The 20984-nt window shown below is 23.2% G+C and overlaps 1 protein-coding gene across 12 annotated transcripts in view; it reads left to right on the top strand.

Moving 5' to 3' along the window:
* LOC129610808 (CLIP-associating protein) overlaps positions 1 to 20984 on the top strand; it is a 58474-nt gene that overhangs the window by 10617 nt on the left and 26873 nt on the right. For all 12 annotated transcript variants that reach the window (XM_055523537.1, XM_055523539.1, XM_055523536.1 and 9 more), the window contains exon 2: positions 1597 to 2219. In XM_055523537.1, the coding sequence (XP_055379512.1) occupies positions 2028 to 2219 (192 nt within the window). In that variant the 5' untranslated portion in view covers positions 1597 to 2027. The remainder of the gene's footprint in view (positions 1 to 1596; positions 2220 to 20984) is intronic.

Genomic DNA, 20984 nt, shown 5'->3' with positions numbered 1-20984 from the left:
TCGGTACAAAGTCTAGCTTCAGTACCATTTTTTAAAAATTCGGGGTTTTACATTAAAAGTTAAGATAATCGCGAAATCCTTGAATTTGGAACATTGTATTATAGCAATGGCATTTTTTTCAAATTCAAATCGAAAAACCAAAATGCGAACACCGAGAGACTTTTCACTAATTTAATAGAACTATGATGACATATTTTTTTTCCATTTTATTCAGTTATAAATCAATAAATATGGTAAATTAATAACAACTTAATAAAATTTCATTCATATTTATTGTATCACATAATCACTTAATTTATTGTATTTAAATCTTAAGTGTTTAATTCTCTATTTTATACTTATTGTATTTACTAAAATTAGATTTTAAGTCTTTTAAAAGTCTAAATAAATATTTATAAGTTAGCGCCATATAATTTGGTATTAAGCAAATATTATTATGGCTATGAATTGCAATTATTCTTTATTGTTATATTTTACTGCATACTAAGTATGGCTTACTTACTTATCTGATATACTTATTTTTTTACTTATAATCTTTATAATACTTTAATTATATAAAACACATTCATTCACTCCTAAATAATACTAAATACTTACTAGAATTTTTATTTAGGTTATCAGAATTATGTGAGTGACTAATTTTTAATAATATTTTCTTGTATAAAATCATTCTTGTGTTCAATATTTCATTCGTGCTTAATTAATTTGAATACTTACAGTAATTCCTCAATAATTACACCAAAAATGATTGCATTTACTTTCAAGTTATATTTTAATGCATAAAACAACTTCAAATATTTAAAAAAAATATAGTCATAAGGACTCATATACTTAGTACTTATTATAATTTTATAAGTGTGCCAAAATTAGAGCAACAATTTTTGTCTGATGAGCAACTTTAGAGCAACAATTTAAAATTAAAAATTTTTTTTGATCAAAATAATTTTGCTAATAATTTGAAAATATCCGAAAATAAACAGCAGCTGTTATTAACTTCCATAGAATTTATTGTTTTATTTCAGTTTATTTTGGGTCGGTAGATCAATTATTTAACCCAAATTTTTAATTGAATTTCCCAGTTAATTGTGCTAAATTACAAGTCATACCATTTGAATTGATGCAATTATCTGGGGTTTACTGTAATTATTTTGTATTTATTGAGCTACTTACAGTCTTATAAAGAAAATAAATTGGTTATTTATCAATAATTTTTTTTTATTTCTGCATTAGAATTAGAATATTGTTGCTATATTTTTGCTTTAAATACTGTGGCTAGTGTATTCATTGACCATCGTTTATTAATTATGAACTAAGGATTTGAGGTGAGGGTAGTTAATTAAATTAATTAGGTAATTTATTTACAAACTGCTTTCAATCAAAAAATTAATTTTGTTTGTAAATAAAATTTTTTGACTTATTCTTGATTATTTGAAAATTATTTTTGAAATATCGAAATTAAAAATAGCTTTTTGGAAATTTTCTTTTTGTTAAAACTAGCAATTATGCAAAATTTTGCTCAAATCTTGGAACACAATTGATTAATATAAATTAAATAATATATTTTGCATTAATTTTTTTCTTTTCTTTTTTTTTCAGATTTTTCAATTGAATTATTGCAATTTTAAACCTAACCAAAGCACATCACATATTTCAAATTTCATGAGTTTTATTTTACTAAATTTTATTTTTAATAAGTAAAAATAATTTGCAAGAGAAATTTAAATAAAAATTTTAAAATGAATTTAAATTTACCATTCTTTTTCATAAGATAAATTAAAAAAAAAATATTCTGGTGAAATTCAAAATAAAAAAAAAATTAAATTAAAATAAATTAAGAAGTGATTAGAATTATTTAAAAGAAAAGCGGGAAAATATAAGTGTCTACTTATTTTTAAAACAAAAGAAAAAACTATAGCAAAATAATCTAAACGTTAAGAGTTGTAAATTTTCTCTTACTTAGCATACATTTTACATACATAACATAATTTTGAAAGAAACAAAAAAAAAAAATTTAATAAAACATCAAAATGGCATACCGAAAACCAATTGATTTAGATGGTTTTATTAATTTAATGCCAAAAGCAGATATGAGAGTAAAAGCAATATTAGCTGAAGATTTAGTAACATATTTAAGTGATGAAACAAATTCAATTGTCTGTCAAGATTTAGGATTGCTAATTGATGGTCTAATACCATGGTTAACTGGAAGTCATTTTAAGGTAAGTAAATTTTAAATATTTGAAGTTTAAATAACAATTGATGGAATAAAATTTTTGCCTCGATTCTGCACACCAAAACGTGGGCTATTTGTGTTGCAGGTGATATTTTTAAATAAGTATTTAATTTTAGCTAAATGAAATTTGTGGAAATACATTTGAGTTCTACTGAATATGAGTAACTACCTAAATTATCTTATGGAAAGAAATGCAAAAGTTATAAAATTTTAGTGAAGAAATTTCAAATTGAAATTTGAACTAAATTTGAAATTTTTCAAAAGTTAATTTAACCTTGACTCTGAAAAATTTGATTAAGACAATTTATTTTCCAATAAGCAATCAGGTATGAAAAGTATTCTCTATATCTCAGTAAATTTAAAGAAAAGGAAGTGGAAAGGAGAGTCTTAAATTATTCTAGCCCATATGTAAAGTGTTACCTTCCTAAATTTGGTTAAAAAATACTTAATAATAAGTACCGTTCCTTAACTAGAATCAGATTCATCATAAGGTAGCCTTGTTATTGTCGAACGAAGGTTTTATAAGTTCGTATTGATCCAAGTTCATGAATTAATATTTCTGGACATAATATGGTTCAAAAAGTGCCCCCGTTTTTCTTTCACTTCCAGTCAAAATCTTTTCGTACCTAATAATTTATATTAGATATCAAAAGTTACAGGAATACATTTTCGAACACGAGTATAACTATAGCAGTAGATTTTTGACATATTTCCCTTTACATTTTGATTCTAATTCTAAAATTTAATAAAACTTATTTGAATTAGCTTACCTAGAATGCAATTTATAAAGTCTAAATTTCATAAAATCTAAATTACATAATTAAAATTTTCATACATAAACAATAAATGGTAAGGAACTTGTCATTTACTGTACTCAAACTTTGTGTTACTTTTTATTGTATATTTTGTAAGTGAAGTGAACGAGTGAATGTTATTTTAATGATGTTAACTCATTAAAAATTAATTAAAGTTTATTTAAATTGAATTTTTGCTTAATATAATTATATTTTTTTCCGTCTTTTGCAATTATTTTTCTTTTTGAACTTAATTAAGTAGGTCATAGTAGAATATAATGTTAGCGTATATGTACTTATACTTTATATTATGTAGTCACCTCCATTGTACGTATACACACATAAGGAAAGCTAACTATAAACCTTTTGAAATTAATTTCTTTAAATATTAAAATGTATATCTGTATATACATAAGCGTATATACTGTTATAAATGTTATTCGCATACTTACATCTTATTCTTAAGAGGTCGTTCAACTTGAGTTGAATATAAAAAACACCTGATATTTTACCATAAAAAGGTAACAAAAAAAAAATATATATAAAAAATATTATTCAGGAAAAAAGTGTTTTACTGTCACGCACACAAACCCAACTTATATGTTTTTTTTTTACTTGACAACACTGCCTTTGTAATGCTATGAATTTTTATCAATAAATTATTTTATATTTTGTAGAAACTCAAGATTGCAATAAAAATTTTTATCCTTTTATTTTTTTTGAGGAAAACTATTTTATTTGTAAGTTCAAGTTTTTATTCCAATAGATAAATCTATTTTTTTTTTAACATTATCCTTTAAAAAGTACCAGAAATATTATTTCAATTGAAAGTGTTAAAATTTACTTGTTTATGAGAGTGTGTTTGCGTGTAGTTAGCGTTTGTCATAGAACAGAGTCCTTTATTTCTGAATCTTTAAACACATACACTTACATAAATTGGGTTTTTTTTTTTTGCATTTGTGTATACCAAAGAGTTTTCAAAAATTTTATTATTTTTTAAAATTGAAACTATTTTGTTGTATAGATAAAAATGAAACTCTTAGCTATATATGAATTTTTTTTTCTACAAGAATATTGTCTAGACTTTGTTCGTGTATTCCGGAACTTCAAAAAAAAAAAACAAAAATACTAAAATATAAGGAAAATTAAATTAGGTAGTTAATTTTTGTTTCTATTCGTTTTTTTGTAAATTATCCGACCCTAATACACTAAGTAAGTACTTGCAATAACTATAAAATTTAAAAAATTCTTTTGAAGCTTAGGAATATTACATAAAACGGTTCGTTGCGAACAGGATATTAACAACCATATAAAAGATGATCTGTTTTACAAATTTGCGAATATTCCGTAGATAAGTTTTATTTTTCTGTAAAGTCAATTCGTAACAACTTTATTTAACTAATTTAGTAGGGAACTCATTAAAAACTGTTTAGTTGCGTCTTCTTTGTCACATTTTTTCGGAAATAGTATAAATTGATTTCGGAAAAATTACATTTCGCGAATAATAAACGAACCACCGGAATTTGCTTTATCACGAACAGTCACGACCATGTACTGGGAAATCATTTTCAAGGTATCAAGACAATGTTTATTGGTTTTTCGATGTATAGAAAAAATTGATCGAAAATTTAAATTTTTCACCTATGTCTTACAATTTCAACTACTATGGGCCCAAAAATTTTTCTAAAAATCTTGTTAAAGAATTGAAATTTTAAGAATGTTAACGTCGCAGAATTTAAAGAGTTTCAATGTAAAAAATTTTTCAAAAAATTAAATGTTTGTAAAATTTTCAATTCTCTTGTAAAAATTAAAAATGATTAATTTAAAATTTATTTTAATATTAAAGGTTTAATTGTCAAGGGTTTTGAAATTTTAATATAAGCCGCAAGAGGCGCAAAATGGTGGCAAATCTAATTTAATTTTACAATATTTTCAGTCTACGAAAAACTGGCGTATTAATTTGTATAATTCATAGCAAATCCATATAAAATCATAGTTGAATATGAAAATTATAAAAATTTTAATATTGATTTTATTAAACAAGCAAATTATTATGCAAAGTACGTAATGCAAAATAATTTTTTAAGATTGCTAGATCAATCATATTTAAGATTAATTTGTCACTTGGCTTTCTACTGTAGGAGGCATTTTAAAAAAATCAATATGCGAAAGTATTTTTAGAATAAAAAATCATGTGATAAAATGCATTGCTTTTTTTTGTTTTTAAATATCAATGCAATTTTGCAAGTTTCAGTTAAGTAATTTGTGCAATTATTCTGTATTTTAAATTCATAGACTATAAAATACACAGAAAATATTTTATAAGTTTGAATTACAACAAGTATAACATCAATGTAAATAAAATAAGTTTTTTGTAATATTGTAATTGTGTAAATACTGTTCTAACTTTAAACAATAAAATTTTATCTGAAGAAGTAAAAAAGTTCGGCCTCCGCCTAAATTAGATAACCATCTGTTTTATGTTAACTTTATCTTTTAAATTATTCATTTAAAAAGTTTCTCACTGAGATAATATAACTTAAAATTTTTAAAACACTCTCTTTCGGTACCTGAAATCTTACGGGGGTCAGGTGTAAGATTTCGATAAGTTTCAGAATTTTTCAAGACTTTCTCAACGGTATGCCCCCTGAACATATTTGTAGAACTTTTTTTAAGGCTTCAACTTGGAAGTTAGCTGCACAGTTCCTGGTGATTAGTTTAAGATTTAGAGTTAGAATTAAATTTGGCCAATTTTTTCTTATTTTCATTAACGATTTGCGTACAATAAACATGGGCGGTCTAAAAGTCATTCATCTCAATGTCGTAAGTCGCATTAAAACATTTTTGTCAATTTCGCGGTATTTTTGGAAAATTCATTCTTTTTGTAACATTAATGCCAAAATTTCAACTGGGTTAAAAAATTAATACAATCTGTAATTTTTGAAGCCCTGCAATAATTTTTCACACGGCATAATTTTTCCGGTTTTTCTGCAAATTCATATTTTTTTCGAATTACGACATTTTAATAGCGACTGTGCGATAATGAAGATTTGTATGAAATTTGTGATTTATGTAAGAAATCTTATTTTGTGGGAATAGCATATAACTTTCATTTTTAGAGGACTTTCCAAGAATGTAATCAGGTTATTTACTTTATTTTTTATGGATTTTTTCTTCTAGTAGTCTTATCCTTTATTCATATTATCCTTTATGTTAATAAGCAAGCCATATTATGTATGTATGCATGTAAAGTATTACGATTTCTTGTTTTATTGTTGGTTTACTTACTTATTACTAATTTTATTCGTTTTTGATATACTTACCTATAGGTCTGTCTTCTTTTTTCTTTTGATAAGTATTGACATTTATTACTTGATCCGTATTCGTACTTCAAAATGTAATTTCAAGTATTATGTTCATCATACTTGTATGGTTTCTTTGTGATTATTTTTAAATTTTATGCTTATTTGATGAGAATTTCGGTTTTTGGTTTATTTTTTCATATTACCGCAAATATTTTTTTTGCACATTCAATTTGAATTTTATTGTTTTTAGTTTATTTTCATTAAGTAATTCATAATATTGTTTAATTTATGATTTTGTGGGAGCACAAGTGCACATACTTGTTAGTATTTCCGTGAAAAGTTAAAAGATGGTTGATTTACTCATTTTTATTTGTATGATTGATTTTGAGTTGATTCTGAATAACTTATTACAACTCAATGAGTTTTATTTTCTTGTTGCGCTGATCCATTAAGTTATTTACGACGTTAATAGGAAGTATAATAACTTCTGGTTACCTAAAATGCAATTTTCCTAAAGAATTAAAATTACACATCATTAAACTTAATTTTTCCGTAACGAGAATGCAAAATTAGGAATAATGTGAAGTCAATTTTCTTTAAACTGTTTTAAAACCAAAATTTAGATTTCTCTTAAATATTAAAATAACAGCTTGTTTCACTGTTAACGCTCATATGGGGGCACGCCCCAAACTCAGAGAGAAGGAATAACTGATCATTATACGCGGTCACGATGCACTGTACGAATTTACAAATCTAAACCTTAATGTTAAAAAGAACAACTTCATGTTTTTCAAGCACGATAAAATATTATTAATGTACTGTTAAGTTATAATTTAAAATTTTATTCTTACACTGTAAGTATTTTTAAAATCTGACACTTGTGAAGATCAAAATATTTCGAAATTAATTTTTATGATTACATAATTGTGTTCTAATAAAAAACTTTTTATGAGACCATTGGTGTATTTCATATAAAATTAAATCTTTAGTAAAGAAAATATTTTAGAAATTAAAATTGTATTTAAAAACTTTGAGATAACTGTGAAAGTTCATTCATTCACGCTCCCATAGTTGTATATTGGTTTGAGTAAATGTTTCTTTTGAAACATTAAGGTGTCTGTTTTTTCCTGTTCGAGAAATAGAATCTTTTGTTATTCTAATTCCTAAACAGTAAGCTTCAAATTGAACTTTAGGTCACAAAATTATTTTATCTGATCTTGCACATGTAAGATTGTTTAGAGGTTTTATACTTTATAGAGTAAATTTTATCTCAGTTTAGTCGAGAATACTGTGGATATGATATAATGAATGACTTATGAGTCTATATCTAAGACTATAAATGAATGACTAAAGTTTAGATTCAGAGATATCGGCATCACTTTGAAGTGATTACAGATTAGAAATGAGAAATATAAGAAATTTTATTTGTGAAGCTCAAATGGTGACCCTTTGCTCCATTTAAAAAATATGCACAGTAAATTAACAAATCGTCCTATATATCAAAATTAATATATTTACTGGGAAATTGCATATGTTTAGGCCGAATTTTTTCTTGAAAAATTCGGTTTCTTCAGCTAATTTTAGCTAATCTTTGCCTTTGAATCATCACATTAAGAAAAGGCATGCTAGTTTATTTAAAATTCGCAAATTTTTCAAAGTTACAAGCGAAGAGGCAAATTTTGCATGTGTTTTTTCAAATGTTAAGTTAAAAGGTTATTTATGAATGATGTTACAACAGTTGTTCTACTAAAATCAGAATAATTACGAAAAAAAAACCATCACAAAAATATAAAAAAAAAAAAACATTACAAATAAAAATTCTATACGATGCGTAGGTGCATCATTCATACCAAAATCAGAAATTTCATGGATATTTACTGCTTTGCTGCTGTCACATCTACATTAATACAAAAAAAAAAATGAAATTTTGCTTAAAAAAGAAAAATTTTTTTTTTGTTTTTTGTAGAACAACTTTTTTTTTTGAAATTTTTTGCGGTTTATTTTTTAAAATAAAAATTGAAAAGTTTTTCATTTTCGGAATTCATGTAATGTGTATTTAGAATCTGACAGATTTGAAGATGTTTTTTATTTGTTCTGTTAAAATTGATTACACGATAGAATTTCGGAGTGTGTTGTCTGAAAAGATTGGTTTGAAATTTTTTTATTTTTGTTGATATTTTCTTAGTAATTTTACAAATATTTGAAATATTTGGCAAATTTTAAGTCGTATATTTGTCAGCCAATCAATCATTAGAAACTTTAGTTGTAAACTTTTTAAAACCTTGAAAATATATTAGGAATGTTCTAAATGTGTGAATGTTGGGCTTGTTTTTGTTTAAGCTTTCAATTTAAGTTTAACTTTAATTTAGAACTAGTAGTTTAATGTCCATTAGGTTCCTTGAGTTCAGCAATTACTGCATTGATGTGCAACCTATTAGACGTAGCAATTTATGTTCAGTCAGAATTTGTGTCTACAAGAATCGGACTAGAAACCGGTGAAATACGCAATATGAAATTGAGGGATTTTATTATAAGTATGACATACACGATTAATTATTAATTTTCGGCTGCTTACACTTTATACTCATTAATTTTCACGCAGCTGTCATGTTCAATACGAATATTTCCTTAATCAGGCTCTACACTTATAAACTCTATTAGATATTACACAAAAAAATATTGTTAAATTTTAAAATCTTTGTACACCATATCAATATTTAAATTTTTTTTTGACAGTCTATATTCTTATGGCCGAAATTCCGTGATCTTATTAATGGTGATTTTTTAATGATCGAAAAATGAGAAAATATAAAAATGACATGTGAGAAAGAAAAAATATTTTTTTTATTTTTGTAGATTTAGATTACCATACTTTTACAATGACAATTTTTTTCACAGTTTTATTTTAATTTTTGCCACTTTTATATATGTGGTCGACCTCCAGCAAGATTTACTTTACACATTTACAAAGACAAAATTGAAGTAAAAATTACCATAGGAAAGTAATTATAAATTTTTAAATTTAATTTTTAATTGTATATTATTACAGGTTTATGTTTTGTCTAAAATTTATGCTAATTTCGCATAGATTTTTTATTATTGTTAATATAGAATTTAAAATACTCGGCCATCTGGCGGATATTCGAATGTAGTAATTTCAATAAGAGATACTTTATAGACAAACTCAAAATTCGGTTCACTTCAGAGTATATTGAATTTTAAATTTCGCAACCTCAGCTAGAAAAAACTGTATATATAGAAAAACTAATTTCGTTTCAGCTAAATGTCAATTTTTCGATATTTTAAATGCCATTTTTCGATAAAATCTTCAAAAGTGTTTGTAAAAAAAAATAAAATAAAATTGGCAACAAAGTTTAATTTGATTCCATTACGATTTGAGCAAAATTAGATAAAATATTTTTCAAAATGTCAAATCAAAACTGTCTAATCAATGGCTAATTAAGAAGAGCAATGTTAAATTTTTTAATCTTACGTTTTATTTTAGTTAGTTAAGTATAATAACGTAAAATGTTGTACTTGTGCTTCAACAACCAAAATCACATCAAGGCATTTAAGTATTGCCGAACTTTTCATTTCTCTAAAAATTTACTTAAAATAAGGCTTAGCTTAGAGTAGCGTTGATTTAAAATGACGTGATTGTTGTACATATATTTAGGTGTTTATTATTTAAATATACGAAAATTAATTATTAATGAAGTAGTGTTACAAATATTTTTAATTTGAATTTTTTTTTTCGGCTTACTTATATAAGCTTATTTTATACTTTTAACACATTCACAAATAAATAAGTGTAAATAAGTAGGAATAAGAATATAGAATTAAAAGAATAACATTAAGAATAGAAATTAAGAAAGAGCGAAGAAAAAAATAACTATTATAAAAATGAAATAAGCAAAAAATAACTCTTGTTTTTCAAGTTTTGTTACTTTTTTTGGAAAAATTAATATTCGAAAATATTTTACTCATTTATTTTATGCTTGTGTATGTGTTTGTGTATGTATGTATATTTGGTTTTACATACAATTACACATATCATCTTATTTATTTATTTTTATTTAATTTCTCATTTTGTTTCTTTTATTTTATTTTTAATGTCTCATTTTCAACAGTTTTTGACTTTTGCTTTTAATAATATTTTTTTTTTGCTTTTTTCTGTTGTTTATTGCTGCTGTTGTTGTTCTTTTCTTTTAAAAGAACCAAAGTAAGGTTATAAGAGATTTTTTGTTTTAAATAAAAAATAGTTGCTTTTCGGATTATTTTTTTTTTTTAATTTTAAAGTTCATCTGTTTTCAGTTTTCTTTTAATTTGCTTACGATTCGAACGGATGTCGGAAATTTCGGGATAAAGAAGAATAAAAAAAATTTTTTTTTTTTTTAATTTCAATGACACTAAAATTTATAAGTGTAAAGTACTAAAAAAATTAAATGTAAATAATTTTTTTTTCTTATTATAAATGTACTTTAGTACTTAAGTACTTTTTATAAATAGTACTTAATAGAATAATATCAAAGAAAAGAGAATAATAAGCATAACAGTAGTATGTTAGTGCCAATAATTTTTATTTTATACTACATCAGGAGTGCATACACACGCATAAATAAATTTATTATACTAATTTAGTGAATATAGAGAGCAAAAAACTCCTATAATTAGTATTTAAGGAAATTATACAATTTTTGTGTTTTATTTTTTTTTTGTCTATTTCGTAATTATTGCAAAAAAAAAAAATAGAAAATATAGAAAAAAATTCTTACATAAACAAAAAATTCAAAATAAAATAAAAATTAAAGAAGAGAAATGTTTTTTTTGTGTATATTTTTATACAATAACTAAGTATGTAAGAGTATAAAAATATAAATAGGAAATGTGAAAAAATAAGAAAAAATATTTATAAAAATAAAAAAAAATTTTTTGTGTTCAAAAATAGAAATTGTAACAAATTTGAATAGAAAATGAAAGAAAAAAATTATTTAGAAATTTTATTGTAAATTTTCCATTTTTGGAAAATTATATTATTTAAATTGAATTATAATTTTCTATATTTAATATTCTTAATAATATTAAATTGAAAAAAAAATACAAAAATATTTGAAATTTTCAATTGTTTACAATTCAGTGATTTTTTAATAGACATTTTGAAATTATTAATAATCAAATTACGAAATTAAAATATTAAATACGAGATTAATATTGACGCGGTGCATACACACAATTACCTACAGATTTTATTCGATATAAGTACTCACATATCTTATTTTAAACTAATTTACAATTTTAGTATACTTATCATATGTAGTGGATTATTTATTTGATTTTATCGAAGAATTGCGAACTCTTAATATAATTCCCAAAAATCGAGTTAAATACCCAAAAATTGAGCTTTAAATATACCAATAATAAAAGTGAAATATAATATCAAACTTTGGACCAAATTACGGAAAAATTTGCAAAACAATTTTGGCGGTTTCTGCAAAAATATTATAAGCGAATGTGTAAGAATTTTTAAACTTTTCAAAAATTTAAAAAAAAATTTTTAACTGTTAATAAATAAGTGCTTCCCTTGAATCTTTAAAATTTAAGAGTTTCTAACTAGGAGAATATGTATCTACTGTTATATTTTAATACTACACTGTTATATTTTGAAGTATATATTTTTTTTCCTATTAATCAAATGTTTTGTATTTAGGGAGGTACAAACAGTTACAGTATAAAATCATTCAAATAAAAAGTTTTAACATGACAATCTTCTTTCATTTACTTAACATTTTGAATAAGAAAAAAAAAGTCCCTATAGTTGTATGTATATAAATTTAGAGTTTAAAGTTACTAAATTTACGATAATTAAGAGATGAAGTTTTTCTGTCATATTTTTAAAATTAGTCATCATTAAGTATTATGATTTATGTTTAATATTTATCATTCAAATTTATTTATAGTTTTTTCTTCTTTTGTAGTATTTCATGCTTTTGTTTAAAGCAAATTTAAAGAAATCATATCTGAAAGTATAGTTCCATGCTGAAGTATATACATATATATACTTACTTATACCAGTTTCAACTAGAAAATAATATCGTATTTTCCCATTTTTATTCTTATTTTAAGTATTATGAAAATATTTTTAGTTTTATTATTATAGGAGTTCAAGCACAGTAAATATTGAAAATATTTTGAAATTTCCTGTTATTTAGAAACACAGGTATTAATCTACTATACTTAATAATGTAGAATTTACAGGTGATCAGATAAAATAAAATAAAATCTATCAAATATTTATTTATTGCAAACCTTTTACATATTTTCGGAATTTGTTACCATTTTATGCGTGGGAATTTCATAAAAAGGTCTTACATTACGTCAGTGTTCTATATTTAAGTTAAATTTATCTACAAAAATTTATATTAGAAACCAATAGAGCATAATTTGAACTTTTATTAGCCTTCTAAAAATTTAATCTTTTTTATTTTATTGATTGAAGTTTTTAGAAAAAGGATATTTAAAATTATTTGAAAAGTGAAAACAAACATTTTAACTTTTGATATTTTCATTAATTATTTTGAATATTTTAAGATTTGCAAATTAACTGTCCTTTCCTTTTTCTAAATTTAAAGATTTCTCGATAAGGAGGAAAAAAAAATATTGAAAAACTTTTTTGTAATATTCTCACTGGTTACGTCAGATATAAGTAATTATTAAAATTATTTACGTCAGCAATCACAATTTGTTCAAGAAGTTGTTTAAATAAAAATTTCTTTTTTACTTTATTTGTAAACTTGTACCCATCAAGGAATATTGTGGATAACAATAATTTGAGACAAGATAATTCGAGACAAGATAAATTCGGAATATTTTTGATATTTCGAATTTATATCGATTTGTTTTCCTTATATTTTTCATTTTCATGGGAATTTTTAAATTTACTCTTGTAAATTTTTCAACGAAATTGCTTTCTTGGTAAAATAAGCATGTGACACTTTTAGTACTTCGCAAGAGTTTTTAAATTAGCAAACAATTAGTGTTGAGTAGTAAACAGCAACAATTAATTGTCAATTTAAATGGAACTTAACAAAAAAAAATAAGCGAAAATTGATTAAAAAAAAAAAGCATTTGTCAAATTAGTTTTATCATTCGCCCAATAAGTGGCTTTTACTTTGTTTGATTTCTTAGTGTATTTTAAAAATGTCACGTTATCAGTGTTCCCAATTTACCTTGAATAGGCAATTTAAAATTTAAACCAAGAATGATTTTCGGAATTCTTTTGGATTTTCTTGCATTCTCCTCTAATTAATTTTTCAAATTTATTTATTCATTTTATTTTTCGAGAAATTTATCGATTTGACCATTTTAATCATGAAATTTTTTAAGACAGCAACAATCTCTGCTCATTATTAATAATTTTTAATTTTCATGAAATCAATCGGTTGAAAGTTTAAAACATGTCTTTAAGTATTCCAACTTCTTCGGTCACTAGTTAATACTTACTAATTGTAGGATTGTTCGAGAACAAATTGGCATATAAATGAACTCTATAACCCTGGTTCCCTTTTAATTGTTAGTTTTAAAAATAAAAATTTCTTTTAATTTCTAAATTCATTATGTAACAATATTTAATAGTGAAAAATTAAAAATGAAAAATAAAGAAATTAAATAAAATTATTTTATCAAATCATTAAAAATAAATTTGAATAAATTTTATGAAAATTTTTTATATGGAAAGGTAGGATTTGGAATTTAAGTCATAATTAAATAAATTCTTTATATACAAGTTGTTCCTACCAAATTTATAAAAAGTTGTTGAAAACTTAAAATTCTTTCTTTGTATTTGTATTGTTTTCGTTTATAAAATGACGTAATTTGTTTGCCAAGTAAATTAATAAATAAAAAATAAATAAAAAAAAAAAAACATAAAAAATTTTTTTGTAGACGGTTTAGTCTGGATTAGTCTTAATTTTTAATTTAAATTTTAAAAAGTTCATATAAAATATAAAAATGGTAAATGAACGAAATTGATTTATAGGATGGCATTATAAAATTAAACCTTTTCTGTAAAAAAATCTGGAATAACATTTCAAATGCCCATATATACTCCTGTATTGCGTTGAGTTTTATGACAATATTGCTATATACAGAAATATATACATGTGCAATTATAATCATGGCGAATACACACTCATACTCTATGCATGAGCGGGTTTATTTTTAAAAGTTCATAATGGTAGCGAACTAATTTAATAACTATTTTAGAATAAATTTAGGATAACATACTTATTTTTGTTATACATACATTGATTTATGTATAATACATTATAAATTTTAATATGGTTTTTATCTAAATTCGATTTATTTGAAAATAATTTTTAAAATTTTGAAATTTAATATGCGAATACTCTATTAGGAAGAATTTTAATCTTAAAAATATTAAATGTTAAATAAATATAAATAGTATGATTTGCATGAAATATAAACAAGTCCAACAAGTTATATTTAAAGGAGTGTTTATCGTATTAAATTATATTTTACATTTAGTGGATACAGTTATAAAAATAAATATAGGAATGTCAATTTTTTTTTTGAAAAATCATATGATTTCGTGCTTTTATGCGGGTGATATGAAATATTTAGTAAATATTTTTTATTTTAATAGAAAATTTTTAAGTAAAAAATTTATGACGATAAGTTGAAAAGTTTTTTTTTAAACATTACTGCTTATATAAATAGCTGAAAACATTATTTGCGTTCCATTTACGTTTACAAACTCTTACTCATGAGTAGTCAAAACTCTGCACAACTATTCACTACTGCACAACAAATGCAGTTATGTTATTCAATGTTATTTAATGTAATCAACAAATGTTATTTTTTTTCTGGTAGAGGAAAATAGTACTACTACAGTTATGATTTACAACATAATTACAATAAGTATTTGAAATGCTTTCTTTAATTAAATTGAAATTTGAATAATGAAAACAAAGCTGTATAAACAAAAAAATGGTTATGCCAACAAAATTAAGGTTATGTTTTACTCTTATATCGAAAGGAACCGTTCCATTAACAAACTATTTATACAATTTTGTCGTGAGTAGTTTGAACATGTAAATGGAACGCAAATATTATTACAAACATAAAACATTTGTGCTAAAATTATTATATTTTGAAATGAAAGTGTAAACGAATTATATTTGAAGTCAGCTTCCTAACCCGCAAATGTACATAATCTTTGTTCAAGTTTTGTTTAAAAACTTTAAAAAAAAATAATTTATAACGAGTTGTTTGTTTTAAACCGTTGTTTTTAAATTAAAAACTTTGAATATTTCAAATTTTTGAATGGGTTCTACGGTCTCGGGTCAGTAAAGTTTTTAAATATAAATGAGTTTCATCACTACACTTATCAGCGTCATTTACAATTACTTAATATCATTTATACACTCCATATCTCCAGTTCTTATTTAGTACTTCTTATAGCGAATGAGTATACATAATTATAATATAAAAATTTTAATTTTAAAAATAAATTTTTGTATAAAAATTTGTAGACGGAAATATTTTCATTCACACATTTTTTATTATAACACTTTTGCACATACTTACTTAATATTTATATTAAAAAAATATTGTGAACACATTAAAAAATTCTTTTTTTTGTGGAAAACAAAAATAAATACTTATATAAATTTAATTTTTCATTCAGAATTTCAGAAAAAAAAAATCATTAAACATAAAAATTAAACGATTTTTTTGAATGGGAAACTTTCACTTAATTTCCTTGGTTGTCATTTTTTTTCTTTTTAGTTTAATTATTTTTACAATTGTGTCACACACCACACACATTAAATTTTGTGTTATGGTTGTTAACCTTGTAATTATAATTGGCATATAGTATATAGGAGATTGTCAATAGAAAATAACAATAAATATATTTTTATTTGACAGAAGTAATGATATGTACTTAATGTTGTTGTTGTTTTTTTTTCTTAATTTTATTTGAAATCTACAAAGAGATGTTTGTATTTTAAAATTTTATTTGTTTTCTTCTCTTTGATATAAAATTAGGCGTACCTAAATAGAAAGGTATGTATGTGGAGCATTCGGAATATGAAATATGAGATGTTTTAAATTTTTTTAAATAATGAATCACGTACATACTTGATATATATATATGTATATGAGAAAAACAATAGATCTTTTAAGCATTTCATTTAAATTAGATTGGATTTAATTCTATTTAATTCTAATGATATTCAAATAAGTAAATACTTGATTTATAAAAAAAAAGGAGGTAGTTTTTTCCTCCTAGATATTATTTTAGCAATAAATTTTTTATTTATTTTTCATACATATATTTAGATTATAACTGGTACAATTAAATTAAACAAACGCCTAATGAACCTCAAAGAATTTGTGCTAGAACGGGTACTGATAGATCAAATACGTGTAAACTCCATGATTCCCTTGTGAGTTATAATCACTTTTGTGAGTTACATGAATTGCAATACTATTAAAATTAGTAAAAATCTTGACCATCGTTTTTGCTAATAACGGCTTTGATAACAATTCTTATGTAAAATTTGATCACTAAATTTTGAGTTGTTTTGTTTTTTGATTCGATTAAATACTTAAGCAGCTAAAGAGCAGCTAATAAAAGAGCTCACATATCGTTTAAATGATTTAACTCGTTTGTATAAATTAGAGTGGGATGGATTTTTAGAATTGAAAAATTTTATGAGTTTCTGAAAATTTTCGGTTTTGTAACCTGATGTTGCTTGTTCGAAATAAATTTCCGATCGATTTTAAAGCAAATTAAGCTTTAACACTATTATGAAGTGTTTGTAAAAATTTTGCGAACTCAATTCAATCTTCTTTTATGCTTACTCTTCTGAATAGACGAAAAGAATTTTGAGAATCAATACTTATAATATTGTACAAATTACTTTGTCATATAAAAATAGGTAATTATTTCGAATTCAGAAACTCAAAAAATTTATGCTTACAATAACCTCATTTTTTTTTGCCCTCCTATAATTAATCTAATTAAATTCTTTTGGTGTAATAAAATTATTCTACAAATTTTTAATTTTCTTTTTTTTTTTTTGTTTTGTTTGAAAATTTGTGTGGGACACGAGACATTTTTCATTCATTGATTTTTAGTGTGGGAGTTCAAAAAAAATTTTATACTAAATTTAATGTATGTAAAAACAAAACAAAAAAATTGTAAAATATTTTATAGTTAACAATGTAATTTATTATAGCAAAAAAAAACGAGAAACAAGAAAAATATTGGTTCTATATCCAAAGGTACAAACAACCATAGCATCCATAATTTTCTGATTCACAAATATCCTTTTTGGTATAATCTTTAAAATTGAAATGCATAATATACGAATGTATATGTATGTGTTCGTAAGTGTATATGTATAGAATATAGGATTTGGTGCAATATTTACATTATTCGAAGAAAGTTTTCGCAAAATTTTCTATATTTTATTCACTTTTTTTTTTAAAATTTTAAATAAATATTAAAGAAAAAATTTGTTTTTTGTTGTATTGTTTTCATTATTTTATGAATTTTTGCAAGAACATACTTAGTTGAATATTCGAGTATATAGGTGAATATTATTTTGAATTCACAGTATCCTTAAAAATTTATATATCCTTGTATATATTTTATGTACTACTTTTATTTTTTTTTTTTTTGAATCGAAGCCAACAATTTTCTCTTTGAGATTTTAACACAAAAAATGAAATGGTGAATCTGTTTTGTAAATAATAATGACATCATTTTCTTTTTTATATTTTATTTTTTCGCCTCGTCGTTTTTTGCTCCTGGCTGATAAAATGAATTTTTTTTTTAAGGATATTTCAATACAAAGCTCATATTTTTCGGGTATATCCTTCTATTCTTTTTTTGTGCTTTAGATTTTGTTTTACTATAAAGATACTTAAATTAGAGTAAGTCAGTAGTTATTACCTTTAAAATGAATAGAATATTAAAAAGGAAGAAAATAAGTAACGTATAAATTCTATATAGATATTCGAAGGTTACCTTGAAATTTACGTTTTTTTTCTTTATCAGAGAAACCATTTTCATTTTTTTTGTTTCAATTTTTTTGTTTGTTATTTTGCTATTTTATTTTGGTAATATTTAATGCTTTTGGATGTAGCAGGATTTCTCAATTTTGTAAAAATTATAAATGGATTTTTGTTTTTTCAGTTTTATTGTATTTAAATATTTTATAAAATTTTGTGATTTTTATATTTGGATGTGTGAATTTGTTTGACTAAAATATGCGTGTTAAACAGCGAAATCTAGGTTAAAACGAAAATATATTATTTTAAGAAACAGTTTAAAACAGTTTTAATAATTTTGGGGGAATGAAATTTGGGATATTTTTCAAAAATTCTACTGTTTACTTATTTGTTTATAAAAATTGATTGACCCTTATAAGTATAATTTGCAATTGAGTGATGCTTGCTGCCATAATTTCTCGGTACATTTGAAGAATGCGCTACTGAATGCACTAGGCACTATTTATTTGTTTGTAAAAGTTAATTTTGTTCCAATTAATGCAAAAATTAAGAGTGTATTGTGGAAGCATAAAAATTTTTGAACGATTCTTGCTATTAATGAGTTTATTATTTGGAAACTAGTAGTTCTGTTTGTAATTTTGATATGATCAGGATTAATTTTATTAATTTATCTTTGAACTTCTTAGCGAATCGTATGTAAGAGATGAATTTAGTTTTAGGTTTTATGATAAAACTGAAACGGATTTGTCACTTTTTCTGTTTGTATTCAAACAAATTTATTAGTTAATTTACAAAATGAAGTAAATAAATTACAAAATGAATATGAAAATCAATTTACTAAGCCAAAGTGATTAGATTAGAAAACACTGTTTTATAGAAATAGAATGACGTAAAATATGTTATTAAAATGTACATAAATGAAGAGAATACATAATAAGAAATACAAATATTTTAGATAAGTATGTGTGTATGTATGTTGAAAATAACATTGTTTTTAGCGTTTTAAGTAAGTAAAGTATATTTGTACGTATGTATTTGATGTTCTTAATTAAATTTTCGTGCAATAAATCTAGAAAAAAATATTTTTTAAATTCTTTTTGTTTTTTTTTTTTATTTTAAATAAAAAGAAGAGGTTCTTCAGTACTTATAAATTAAATTTATATACCGTCATTCAATTAATCTTCATAAAAAATTTCATTGTCATAATTTGCAATAAAAAATTTTATTAAAAGTAAGCATAATCTTTGCTTTTTTAGCGTTGTTATTCTTCTTTTTTTTGTTGGTGTTATTGTGTAAGAGATAGTCTAAATTGAAATTTGGTTCAAATTATAAAAGTATGTAGATGATATAATGAGAAATTTGAAAGAGGCAAATCGGTTGTAATGAAAAAATTTTCCGCAACATTTTGAAATATTCTATGATTTTAAGTCTCAAAATATATTTGCAGCATGATTTTCAAATTGGTTTAGGTGCGCTTTTCGATTTATTTTTTTAAATTTAATTATTTATACAACTAGTTCTTGTAGGGGCAATTTGTACTATGAAGCTGTTGCAAAAAATTTCTTTCAATTAAAAATTACAATTTGTGTTATTAGGTTAAGTTCAGTCGATAAATGAGAAAAATTTAAGTAGTATTATAAGTTAAACAAAAGCCTAGCAACCTTAACTTTCAAAATCAATTATCGATTAAATAATTTATTGCCTTTTATTTAACTATATACATATGCAGTTTTTGTCTTAATCAATTATTTGATTTCGTTCAACAGTATAACACTTTATATGCTTAAGTACTCATATATTTAATTGCCAATACCTTTTTATATCAAATTTGTATAATTATTATGCAACAATTTGTTATTGAAATTTTTCATGCTGTAAATTCAAATTCAACTTAATTATTATTATTTTAAAATAAAATTTACAAACAATTACCATTATTGTATTTTATATAAAAATTAGATAATTGATAATTTTTAATAATTAATAATAAAAATAAAAATTTTTAAAAAGTTTCGTAATCAAAACTCGAATTGAAATTTTAGTGAACTTTTTTTTGTATTTTGTTTTTCTTTTGTTTTGTTTGTTTTTCGATTTCAGTTTGTTTTGGCAATGTTATATAATACCTGGCTCAAATTAATGCTAATTATGGGCATTCATTTTGTCAGCTTATATAAGTAAGGTTTTTTTTTTTTAAACAATCCGAAAGCATTTTGTAATTTTATTTCAAACATGTTAAGTTTATAATCAATATCTTGAATTAAAAAAATCTTCTACAATTAGAGTTATCAAAAGATTGTATTTATAGGATTTTCGTAGACATATACATATGTAAAGTTATTTGGACGAAATACGAGATTAAATTTCCAAAGTCTGAACAGAAAAACAGAGAACAGAAAAATACACATAAATGTGTATGTATATATGGAAAGAATAAAATTAAAAATAAAGCTTTCTTTAACAGTTTTTATGACAGTTTCAACCGGAATAACAATATATTGTTATTGCATACTTTTAGGGATGAAAATAAAAAATTTTAAGAATTCGTTTTATTTAATGTTCTAACTGTTAAAACTGTTATTAATTAAGTTAAAAAACTTGTATCTGAGAAGT

This window comes from Condylostylus longicornis, unplaced genomic scaffold, assembly GCF_029603195.1.
Source record: "Condylostylus longicornis isolate FDR11 unplaced genomic scaffold, ASM2960319v2 ptg000048l, whole genome shotgun sequence".
Taxonomy (NCBI): domain Eukaryota; kingdom Metazoa; phylum Arthropoda; class Insecta; order Diptera; family Dolichopodidae; genus Condylostylus; species Condylostylus longicornis.
This window is presented reverse-complemented; position numbering and strand designations above follow the sequence as displayed.